The 12,500-nt window shown below is 47.8% G+C and overlaps 1 protein-coding gene across 2 annotated transcripts in view; it reads right to left on the bottom strand.

Moving 5' to 3' along the window:
• The window catches only part of LOC110489092 (protein phosphatase 3 catalytic subunit alpha), a 24,504-nt gene extending 23,982 nt beyond the window's left edge, over positions 1 to 522 (bottom strand). For both annotated transcript variants that reach the window (XR_016486352.1, XM_090198651.1), the window contains exon 1: positions 492 to 522. Coding sequence is in view for 1 of the 2 variants with exons in the window: in XM_090198651.1 (XP_090054777.1) it covers positions 492 to 519 (28 nt within the window). In the remaining variant the exon portion in view is untranslated. The remainder of the gene's footprint in view (positions 1 to 491) is intronic.
• Positions 523 to 12,500: the final 11,978 nt, after the last annotated feature.

Here is a 12,500-nt window from a genome sequence, read left to right on the forward strand (position 1 = left end):
CCCTTCTCACCTGTCCCTTCCTTCCCTCTTCTCCTTGTCATCTCCCTCGCTATCTCCCTTGTCCCCTCCCCTCCTCTGTCACCTGATCCGGGGCCTTGATATCTAGGATGGCCTCCTTCCCTGGCCCCACCCACCCTCCCACCCCACTCCCCCTCATCGCTACCTGTGACTGGGCCTCTATATCCAGCATGGTCCTCTCCCTCCCCTCCCCTCATCCCCCACCCTTATTGGTGCTCCATATCCAGCATGGTCCTCTCCTCTCCTCTCCACCCTCCTGCTCACTCCCCCTCCCTCCAACCCCTGCCACTGGGGCCTCCATATCCAGGACCTCTCCCTCCCTCTCCCTCTCCACTCTCCTCTCCTCACCCTCCCCTCCCACTCCCCCTCCCTCCTCACCTGTGACTGGGGCCTCCATATCCAGCATGGTCCTCCTCCTTCCTCTCCACTCTCCTCGCCCTCACCCTCCCTCCCCACTCCCCCTCCCTCTTCACCTGTGACTGGGGCCTCTATATCCAGCATGGTCCTCTCTCCCTTCCTCTCCACTCTCCTCTCCTCTCCTCACCCTCCCTCCCCCACTCCCCCTCCCTCCTCACCTGTGACTGGGGCCTCTATATCCAGGATGGTCCTCTCCTTCCTCTCCACTCTCCTCTCCTCACCCTCCCTCCCCACTCCCCCTCCCTCTTCACCTGTGACTGGGGCCTCTATATCCAGCATGGGCCTCTCTTTCCTCTCCACTCTCCTCTCCTCTCCTCACCCTCCCTCCCCACTCCCCCTCCCACCTGTGACCGGGGCCCTCTATATCCAGGATGGTCCCTCCCTTCCTCTCCTCTCCACTCTCCTCACTCTCCCTCCCCACTCCCCCTCCTCCCACCTGTGACTTGGGGCCTCTATATCCAGGATGGCTGTCTTTTCCCTCTCCACTCTCCTCTCCTCACTCTCCCTCCCCACTCCCCCTCCCTCTTCACCTGTGACTGGGGCCTTGATATCCAGCATGGTCCTCTCCTTCCTCGCCACCCTCCCTCCCCACTCCCCCTTCCTCCCTCCAACCTGGGAACTGGGGCCTCTATATCCACAGGATGGTCCCTCTCCTTCCTCTCCACTCTCCTCTCACCCTCCCTCCCCCACTCCCCCTCCCTTCATCCTTACCTGGGGCCTCTATATCCAGCATGGTCCTCTCCTCTGGCTTCATTCACCCGCCTGACCCTCCCTCCTCACTCCCCTCCTCCTCACCTGTGACTGGGGCCTCTATATCCAGGACTGGCTGTCTTTTTCCCTCTCCACTCTCCTCCACCCTCCCTCCCCCACTCCCCCTCCCTCTTCCACCTGCCTACTGGGGCCTCTATATCCAGCATGGTGCTTTCCCTCCCCCTCCCTCCCCCCTCACCCTCCCTCCCCGCACCCCCTCTCCTTCCTCACCTGGAACCTGGGCCCTGATATCCAGGACCGTCCTCTCCTTCCTTCCACTCTCCTCTCCTCACTCTCCCTCCCCACTCCCCCTCCCTCTGCCTACTGGCTTCATATCCAGGATGGCCGCTCTTTGCTCCACTCCACTCCACTCTCCTCTCCTCACCCTCCTCCTCCATCCCCTCCTCCTCACCTGGTGACTGGGGCCTTCATATCCAGCATGGTCCTCTCCTGGGCGCAGGACCTTGCTCCCTCATTGATGATACGTAGGGCCACCACCTCCTCCAGACGACCTTGGTGAGGTGGCTTCAGGCATCTACTCTCTTGTTCCCCAGCGAACATCTCCTCCACCATGGAATAGCTGGGCCCAGGGGAGGTACTGAAGGAAAGAAGGAGAGGAATGGAAGAAGGGAAGGAGAGGAGAGGGAGAAAGATGGAAAGAGAAATGGGGGGAGATATGGATGGAGAGAGAGATGGGGATGGAGAAAGATATGGATGAAAATATGGGATGGAGAGATGGAAGAGATGGGGATGGAAGAGAGATGGGAGAGATGGGGATGAGAGAGATGGTAGATTTGGATGGAGAATAATGGGGAGATGGATGGGAGAGAGATGGGGGAAGTTGGGATGGAAGAGAGAGATGGGGGAGATGGGGATGGGATAGATGGGGGGAGAGATGGGGTGGAGAGAAAGATGTGGAGACATGGATGGAGAGATGGGGATGGAGAGAGATGGGGGGAAGAGATGGGATGGAGAGAGAGATGTGGGAGAGATGGGGGTGGAAGAGAAAGATGTGGGGAAGAGATGGGGATGGAGAAGATGGGGATGGAAACAATGGAGAGATGGGGATGGAGAGAGAGATGGGGAGAGATGGGGATGGAGAGAGATGGGGATGGAGAAAGAGAGATGGGGAGAGATGGGAAGAGAGATGGGGATGGAGAGACAGATGGGGAGAGATGGGGATGGAGAGAGAGGTTGGGGAGAGATGGGGATGAGAGAGTTGGAGATGGGGAAAAGATTGGGGAGAGATGGGGATGGGAGAGAGATATGGGGAATAGATGGGGAGAGATTGGGATGGAGACAGATGGGGAGAGATGGGGAGAGATGGGGGGAGACAATGGGATGGCGAGAGAGATGGGAGAGATGGGGGAGAGATGGGGATGGAGAGACATGGGGGAGACAATGGGGGATGGGGAGAGATGGGGAAGAGATGGGGAGAGATAGGGATGGCGAGAGATGGGGGGAGATGGGGGAGAGATGGGGGATGGAGAGAGAGATGGGGCGAATGGGGATGGAGAGATGGGGAGAGATGGGGATGGGAGAGACGGATGGGGAAGACAATGGGGAGAGATGGGGAGAGATGGGGATGGAGAGAGATGGGGGAGAGATGGGATGGGAGATGGGGGGAGAGATGGGGGGATGAGAGAGAGATGTGGAGAGATGGGGAGAGAGATGGGGATGGAGAGAGATGGGGGAGAGATGGGGAGAGATGGGGATGAGAGAGAGATGGGAGAGATGGGGATGGAGAGAGAGATGGGGACAATGGGGATGGAGAGATTGGGGAGACAATGGGGGAGAAGATGTGGATGGAGAGATGGGGACATGGGATGAGAGAGAGATGGGGAGGGGAGAGAGAGAGAGATGGGGAGTCTGATGGGAGAGAAACAGATGGAGACATGGATGGAAAGATATGGGGTAGATGAGGGAATAAAGAGATGGGGGAGGGATAGAGATGGAGAGAGATGGGGGAAAGATGGGGGGAGGGATGAGAGAGAGATGGGGAGATGGGGGGAAGAGATGGGGATGGAGAGAGATGGGAAAGAGATGGGGGAAAAATAGATGGGGGAGGGATGTGGGATGAGAGAGATGGGGGAGAGATGGGGAGAGATGGGGATGGAGAGGGAGATGGGAGAGATGGGGGAGAGATGGGGATGAAGAGAGAGATGGGAATGGGGATGGAGAGAGAGATGGGGGAGATATGGGGATGAAGAGAGAGATGGGGTAGAGAGAGATGGGTAGAGAGAGATGGGGAGAGATGGGGATGGAGAGAGAGATGGGGAGAGATGGGGATGGAGAGAGATATGGGGGAGATGGGGGAGAGATGGGGATGGAGAGACAGATGGGGAGAGATGGGGATGGAGAGAGAGATGGGGAGAGATATGGGGATGGAGGGAGAGATGGGGTAGAGAGAGATGGGGTAGAGAGATGGGGAGAGATGGGGAATAGAGAGAGATGGGATGGAGAGAGATATGGGGAGAGATGGGGATGGAGAGAGAGATGGGGAGAGATGGGGATGGAGAGAGAGATGGGGAGAGATATGGGGATGGAGAGAGAGATGGGGTAGAGAGAGATGGGGAGAGATGGGGATGGAGAGAGAGATGAGGAGAGATGGGGATGGAGAGAGAGATGGGGAGAGATGGGGAGACAGGGCGACAGGTTGAGAAAAAGGAGAGAGAAATGTAATTCACATCATATACTGTACTGGACGCAGCAGGATACAGGGAAACTACTCTATCTATCTATCTATCTATCTATCTATCTATATATATATATATATAGTGAGGGGAAAAAGTATTTGATCCCCTGCTGATTTTGTACGTTTGCCCACTGACATAGAAATGATCCATCTATAATTTTAATGGTAGGTTTATTTGAACAGTGAGAGACAGAATAACAACAAAAAAATCCAGAAAAATGCATGTCAAAAATGTTATAAATTGATTTGCATTTTATTGAGGGAAATAGGTATTTGACCCCTCTGCAAAACATGACTTAGTACTTGGTGGCAAAACCCTTGTTGGCAATCACAGAGGTCAGACGTTTCTTGTAGTTGGCCACCAGGTTTGCACACATCTCAGGAGGGATTTTGTCCCACTCGTCTTTGCAGATCTTCTCCAAGTCAGCCTCTCCTTTTTCTCAACCTGTCGCCCTGTCTCCCCATCTCTCTCTACCCCATCTCGGTTTTGAGGCTGACGTTTGGCAACTCAAACCTTCAGCTCCCTCCACAGATTTTCTATGGGATTAAGGTCTGGAGACTGGCTAGGCCACTCCAGGACCTTAATGTGCTTCTTCTTGAGCCACTCCTTTGTTGCCTTGTCCGTGTGTTTTGGGTCATTGTCATGCTGGAATACCCATCAACGACCCATTTTCAATGCCCTGGCTGAGGGAAGGAGGTTCTCATCCAAGATTTGACGGTACATGGCCCCATCCATTGTCCCTTTGATGCGGTGAAGTTGTCCTGTCCCCTTAGCAGAAAAACACCCCCAAAGCATAATGTTTCCACCTCCATGTTTGACGGTGGGGATGGTGTTCTTGGGGTCATAGGCAGCATTCCTCCTCCTCCAAACACGGCGAGTTGAGTTGATGCCAAAGAGCTCCATTTGGTCTCATCTGACAACAACACTTTCACTCAGTAGTCCTCTGAATCATTCAGATGTTCATTGGCAAACTTCAGACGGGCATGTATATGTGCTTTCTTGAGCAGGGGACCTTGCGGACACTGCAGGATTTCAGTCCTTCACGGCGTAGTGTGTTACCAATTGTTTTCTTGGTGACTATGGTCCCAGCTACCTTGAGATCATTGACAAGATCATCCCGTGTAGTTCTGGGCTGATTCCTCACCATTCTCATGATCATTGCAACTCCACGAGGTGAGATCTTGCATGGAGCCCCAGGCCGAGGGAGATTGACAGTTCTTTTGTGTTTCTTCCATTTGCGAATAATTGCACCAACTGTTGTCACCTTCTCACCAAGCTGCTTGGCAATGGTCTTGTAACCCATTCCAGCCCTGTGTAGGTCTACAATCTTTGGTCTAGGCCATGGTGGAGAGTTTGGAATCTGATTGATTGATTGCTTCTGTGGACAGGTGTCTTTTACACAGGTAACAAACTGAGATTAGGAGCACTCCCTTTAAGAGTATGAGGTCTGATACCAACAAGCCATCATTCTCCGCTCCTTAGCACACACCCACACAGACACTTACACACATATACATTCATGCTACACACACATCACAACTGCTGCTACCAGACTTTTTTTTCTACTGCTCAGTTTATACACTGCCCCCCCCCCCCCCCCCCCTTCACTTTACATGTGTAAATATTGGACTGCAGTGCCTTCTGAAAGTATTCATACCCCTTGACTTATTTGACATTTTGTTGTGTTACAGCCTGAATTCAAAATTCAAAAGGTGCACACTTCATTAGAGTACTTATGAAATGCACATTGTTATATTTGGTAAGAGGTGTTTATTTTACCTAGACTCCAACCCCATTCGATACATTGAACGGATGTGGATGGAGCAAAATCTACATGAGGGTATAAATGTAAAAACCCTCTGAGGAAGGTCTTGAGGCCGATATGGGAAGCTTTATAAAGAGTAGCGATACTAGCAAGAGCAGTGTCTGGGTTTCTTCTTTCTTCTTACAGCCTGAATTCAAAATGGATTAAATATTGTATTTTTCTCACCCACCTACCCATAATACACCATAATTACAAAGTGAAAACATGTTTTTAGAAATGTTAGCAAATTTATTGAAAATGAAATACAGAAATTTCCCATTTACCTAACTATTCACACCCCTGAGTCAATTAAACAATAAGACATGAGGAGGTGTGGTATATGGCCAATATACCATGGCTAAGGGCTGTTCTTAAGCACGACGCAACACGGAGTGCCTGGACACAGCCCTTAGCCTTGTAACTTGCCATATACCAACAATCCCTGAGGTGCCTAATTGCTATTATAAACTGGTTACCAACGTAATTAGAGCAGTAAAAATACATATTTTGTCATACCCGTGGTACACAGTCTGATATACCACGGCTGTCAGCCAATCAGCATTCAGGGCTCGAACCACCCAGTTTATAATACATGTTCGAATCACCTTTGGCAGCGATTACAGCTGTGAGTCTTTCTTGGTCAAATTTGCACTTTTAAAAAAATCTTCAAGCTCTGTCAAGTTGGTTGTTAGTCATTGCTAGACAGCCATTTTCATGTCTTGCCATAGAATTTCAAGCAGATTAAAGTCAAAACTGTAAATAGGCTACTCAGAAACATTTGTCTCCCAGTGTCTGTTGGAAAGCAGTTAGAACCATGTTTTCCTCTTGGATTTTGCCTGTGCATAGCTCTATTCTGTTTCTTTTTATCCTTAAAAACTCCCTAATCCTTGACAATAAGCATACCCATAACCTTGATTCAGCCACCACCGTGCTTAAAATTATGGAGAATGGTACTAATTGATGTGATATGTTGGATTTGCCCTAAACATAATGCTTTGTATTTTGCAGTTTTACTTTAGGGCCTTATTGGAAACAGGATGCATATTTTGGAATATTATTCTGTACAGCACTTTTATCAAACTCATTCAACAGAGGGCCAAGTGTCTGAGGATTTTGCCTCTACAATTGTACTTTATTGATGAATTAAGGTCACTAATTAGTAAGGAGCTCCCCTCACCTGCTTGTCTACCTCTTAATTGAAAGGAAAAAAAACAAAAATACCCAGACACTCGGCCCTCTGTGGATTGAGTTTGACACTCCTGCTGTACAAGCTTCCTTCTTTTCACTCTGTCATTTAGGTTAGTATTGTTGAGTAACTACAATGTTGTTGATCCATCCTCAGTTTTCTCCTATCACAGCCATTAAACTCTAACTGTTTTAAAGTCACCATTGGTCTCATGGCGGTTTCCTTCCTCTCCTGCAACTGAGTTAGGAAGGACACCTGTATCTTTGTAGTGTATTGATACACCATCCAAAGTCTAATTATCAACTTCACCTCAAAGGGATATTTAACATCTTCTTTTTTTATTTTTACCCATCTACAAATAGTTTTCGACTTTCACCTTTGAATGTCACGTGCGCAAGTACAGTGAAATGTCTTTCTTGCAAGCGCCCAACAATGCAGTGATCAATGAAACACTTTGCAAGGCATTGGAAAACCTCCCTTGGTCTTTGTGGTTGAATCTGGGTTTTAAGTTCACTGCTCCAATAAGGAACCTTACAGATAATTGTATGTGTTTGGTACTGAGATGAGGTAGTCATTCAAAAATCATATTAAACACCAGTATTGCACACTGAGTCCATGCAACATATTATGTGACTTGTTAAGCACATTTTTTTATGTTGAACTTGAATACTTATTGACTCAAGACATTTCAGCTTTAAATTTTGCATTCATTTGTACACATTTCTAAAAAAACATAATTCCACTTTATGGGGTATTGTGTCGGCCATCTTTTAGTATTTCTTATTTAATATTTCTTATTTCTTTAGTGTTGTTGCATTTTCGAGAAGTAAGCATTTCATTGGTCGATGTGTACCATGCGTATCCCGTATATAAAACTAACACAACTTTAAACTTGAATGTACTGTCTGTGTTATAGGTGGCCTAACAGGCTTTATTTCAGCGTAGCTATGGCTGAGTTGTCGGTTTGCACTTTGCAGCGGTGTTTCTCTTACATAATGAAGGCCCTTAGGGCACTGCTGGAGATGACTGATGAGGAGAGTGATAAAGCAAGAGCTCCCAGCTGCACGTGAGGACTCACACACACACAGGCGCAAAGGCAAAAGCCCATACACGCACTGACTCATGAACACACATACAGTTGAAGTAGGAAGTTTACATACACTTAGGTTGGAGTCATTAAAACTTGTTTTTCAACCACTCCACAAATTGATGACTGTGCCTTTAAACAGCTTGGAAAATTACAGAAAATAATGTCATGGCTTTATCAAATCAAATCAAATCAAAGTTTATTTGTCAAGTGCGCCAAATACAACAGTGAAATGCTTACTTACAGGCTCTAAACACTAGTGCGAAAAAAAGGTATGTGTGTGTGTGTGTGTGGGGGGGGGGGGGTAAGTAAATAAATAAAACAACAGTAAAAAGACATTTGAAAAAAGAGTAGCAAGGCTATATACAGACACCGGTTAGTCAGGCTTATTGAGGTAGTATGTACATGTATGTATCGTTAAAGTCACTATGCATATATGATGAACAGAGAGTAGCTGTAGCGTAAAAAGAGGGGTTGGCGGGAGGTGGGACACAATGTGCGGGAGCACTGGTTCGTTGGGCCAATTGAGATAGTATGTACATGGATGTATGGTCAAAGGGACTATGCATATAAGATAAACAGAGAGTAGCAGCAGCTAAAAGAGGGGTTGGGGGGGGCACACAATGTAAATAGTCTGGGTAACCATTTGGTTAGATGTTCAGGAGTCTTATGGATTGGAGGTAAAAACTGTTGAGAAGCCTTTTTGTCTTAGACTTGGCACTCCGGTACCACTTGCCATGCAGTAGTAGAGAGAACAGTCTATGACTGGGGTGGCTGGGGTCTTTGACAATTGTTAGTGCCTTCCTCTGACACCGCCGGGTGTAGAGGTCCTGGATGGCAGGCAGCTTTACCCCAGTGATGTATTGGGCCGTACGCACAACCCTCTGAAGTGCCTTGCGGTCAGAGGCCGAGCAATTGCCGTACCAGGCAGTGATGCAACCGGTCAGGATGCTCTCGATGTTGCAGCTGTAGAATCTTCTGAGGATCTCAGGACCCATGCCAAATCTTTTTAGTTTTCTGAGGGGGAATAGGCTTTGTCGTGCCCTCTTCACGACTGTCTTGGTGTGTTCGGACCATTCTAGTTTGTTGTTGATGTGGACACCAATGAATTTGAAGCTGTCAACCTGCTCCACTACAGCCCCGTCGATGAGAATGGGGACGTGCTCTGTGCTCCTTTTCCTGTAGTCCACAATCATCTCCTTACTCTTGGTTACGTTGAGGGATAGGTTGATAGGCACCAACCAGCCAGGACTCTGACCTCCTCCCTATAGGCTGTCTCGTCCACCATAGTCCCTGTGCCCAAGAACACAAAGGCAACCTGCCTAAATTACTACAGACCCGTAGCACTCACGTCCGTAGCCATGAGGTGCTTTGAAAGGCTGGTAATGGCTCACATCAACACCATTATCACAGAAACCCTAGACCCACGGGTCACCCCCAGGTGATGAGGGTAGGTAGCAACACTTTAGAAGCTTCTTATAGGCTAATTGACATTCATTTGGTCAATTGGAGGTGTACCTGTGGATGTATTTCAAGGCCTATCTTCAAACTAAGTGCCTCTTTGCTTGACATCATGGGAAAAATTTAAGAAATCAACCAAGACCTCAGAAAAAAAATTGAAGACCTCCACAAGTCTGGTTCATCCTTGGGAGCAATTTCAAAATGCTTGAAGGTACCACGTTCATCTGTACAAACAATAGTAAGCAAGTATAAACACCATGGGACCACGCAGCCGTCATAGCGCTCAGGAAGGAGACGCATTCTGTCTTCTAGAGATGAACGTACTTTGGTGCGAAAAGTGCAAATCAATCCCAGAACAACAGCAAAGAACCTTGTGAAGATGCTGGAGGAAACAGGTACAAAGTATCTATATCCACAGTAAAATGAGTCCTATATAGACATAACCTGAAAGGCCGCTCAGCAAGGAAAAAGCCACTGCTCCAAAACCGCCATAAAAAAAGCCAGACTACGGTTTGCAACTGCACATGGGGACAAAGATCGTACTTTTTGGAGAAATGTCCTATGGTCTGATGAAAAAAAAAATAGAACTGTTTGGCCATAATGACCATTGTTATGTTTGGAGGAAAAAGGGGGACGCTTGCAAGCCGAAGAACACCATCCCAACCGTGAAGCACGGGGGTGGCAGCATCATGTTGTGGGGGTGCTTTGCTGCAGGAGGGACTGGTGCACTTCACAAAATAGATGGCGTCATGAGGAAGTAAATTTATGTGGATATATTGAAGCAACATCTTAAGACATCAGTCAGGAAGTTAAAGCTTGGTCACAAATGGGTCTTCCAAATGGACAATGACCCCAAGCATACTTCCAAAGTTGTGGCAAAATAGCTTAAGGACAACAAAGTCAAGGTATTGGAGTGGCCATCACAAAGCCCTGACCTCAGTCCTATAGAAAATGTGTGGGCAGAACTGAAAAATTGTGTGCGAGCAAGGAGGCCTACAAACCTGACTCAGTTACACCAGCTCTGTCAGGATGAATAGGCCAAAATTTGCCCAACTTATTGTGGGAAGTTTGTGGAAGGCTACCCGAAACGTTTGAACCAAGTTAAACCATTTAAAGGCAATGCTACCAAATACTAATTGAGTGTATGTAAACTTGTGACCCACTGGGAATGTGATGAAAGAAATAAAAGCTGAAAGAAATAATTATCTCTACTATCATTCTGGTGATCCTAACTGACCTAAGACAGGGAATTTGAGAAAAAACAACTGAGTTTAAATGTATTAGGCTAATGTGTATGTAAACTTCCAACTTCAACTGTACATCCACGTATGCACACACATACATACACAAACAAAAAAATACAGAGACAGAAATACACACAACCAGATAAAGTTGCGGCAACACAGAAACACACTTGTGCGCGAACGCACACACACACAGATAAACACACACAAACACCCCCCCCCCCCCCCTCCACACACACACACACACACACACACACATACACACACATAAACACACACACATAAACAAACACACAAACACACACACACACACACATAAAGGTAATGTTCTGCAGGATCTACAGAGCCTCATGAAGCCCCACCAGTGCTAACACAGATAATGGCCTAGATCAGGAAAGTAGGCCTCCTGCTCCCTCTCTCTTTTTTCTTTCTTTCTTTTTTTTTCTTTCTTTCTTTCCTTCTTTCTTTCTCTGTTTCTTTCTGCCTTCTATCCATCACCCTCTAACCGTCCGCTGCTACCTCCTGACTGCCCCTATCACCTAAACCGTAAATCAGGCTAATTCATCACACACACACACACACACGGACGCACACGTGCACACACGGACGCACACATGCACACACACACACACACACACACACACACACATGGATGCACACGTGCACACACACACGGACGCACACGTGCACACACACACACACACACACACATGGACGCACACACACACGGACGCACACGTGCACACACACACACACGGACGCACACGTGCACACACACACAGACACACACACATGGACGCACACACACGGACGCACACGTGCACACACACACACACACACACACACACACACATGGACGCACACGTGCACACACACACACACACACATGGACGCACACGTGCACACACACACACCATCACTTCAGGCTCCGCAGCCCCCAACTAGTCATGTGTCTCTGAGGTTTTGGGGGTATTCCACACTGTCAGAGTAGCCCACTGAGCTAAAGGGCTAACCAGGTCAGGTTACTGATCCAGGTCCACTACGGTAGGATTAGCTCTACAGGGAACTAACCCACACTGTTCTTTTACCAATACAATGAATGTCCTGTCCAATGCACTGCCCTAGTTCCACCACCAAACTACTCTAACCCACTACGGTATGGTTTGAGGGTGTGTGAGAGTATGTGCAAGTGAAAAAATGTGTGTGTGTGTGTGTGTGTGTGTGTGTGTGTGTGTGTGTGCGTGAGACTGTGATTGTGAGGGGAGAGGAGGAGAGGAGGAGGGTAGGGAGGGTGGGGGAGGAGAGGAGAGGAGAGGAGAGGAGAGGAGAGGAGAGGAGAGGAGAGGAGAGGAGAGGAGAGGAGAGGAGAGGAGAGGAGAGGAGAGGAGAGGAGAGGAGAGGAGAATTGAGAAAAAGTAGGACAGATATTGAAGATAATGGAGAGTTTGAGAAAACGAAATACAGTACTTGGGAAAAAAGGCTTTGTAGAATATTATATACTGGGTGGTTTGAGAACTGAACTGATTGACTGACAGCCGTACATCAGAACGTACAGTTGAAGTCGGATGTTTACATACACCTTAGCCTAATACATTTAAACTCAGTTTTTCACAATTCCTGACATTAAATCCTAGTAAAAATTCCCTGTCTTAGGTCAGTTATGATCACCACTTGATTTTAAGAATGTGAAATGTCAGAATAGTAGAGAGAATGATTTATTTCAGCTTTAATTTTTTTCATCACATTCCCAGTAGGTCAGAAGTTTACATACACTCAATTAGTATTTGGTAGCATTGCCTTTAAATTGTTTAACTTGGGTCAAAAGTTTTGGGCAGCC

This window comes from Oncorhynchus mykiss, chromosome 14 (genome assembly GCF_057628025.1).
Source record: "Oncorhynchus mykiss isolate SJ-2025 chromosome 14, ASM5762802v1, whole genome shotgun sequence".
NCBI lineage: Eukaryota > Metazoa > Chordata > Actinopteri > Salmoniformes > Salmonidae > Oncorhynchus > Oncorhynchus mykiss.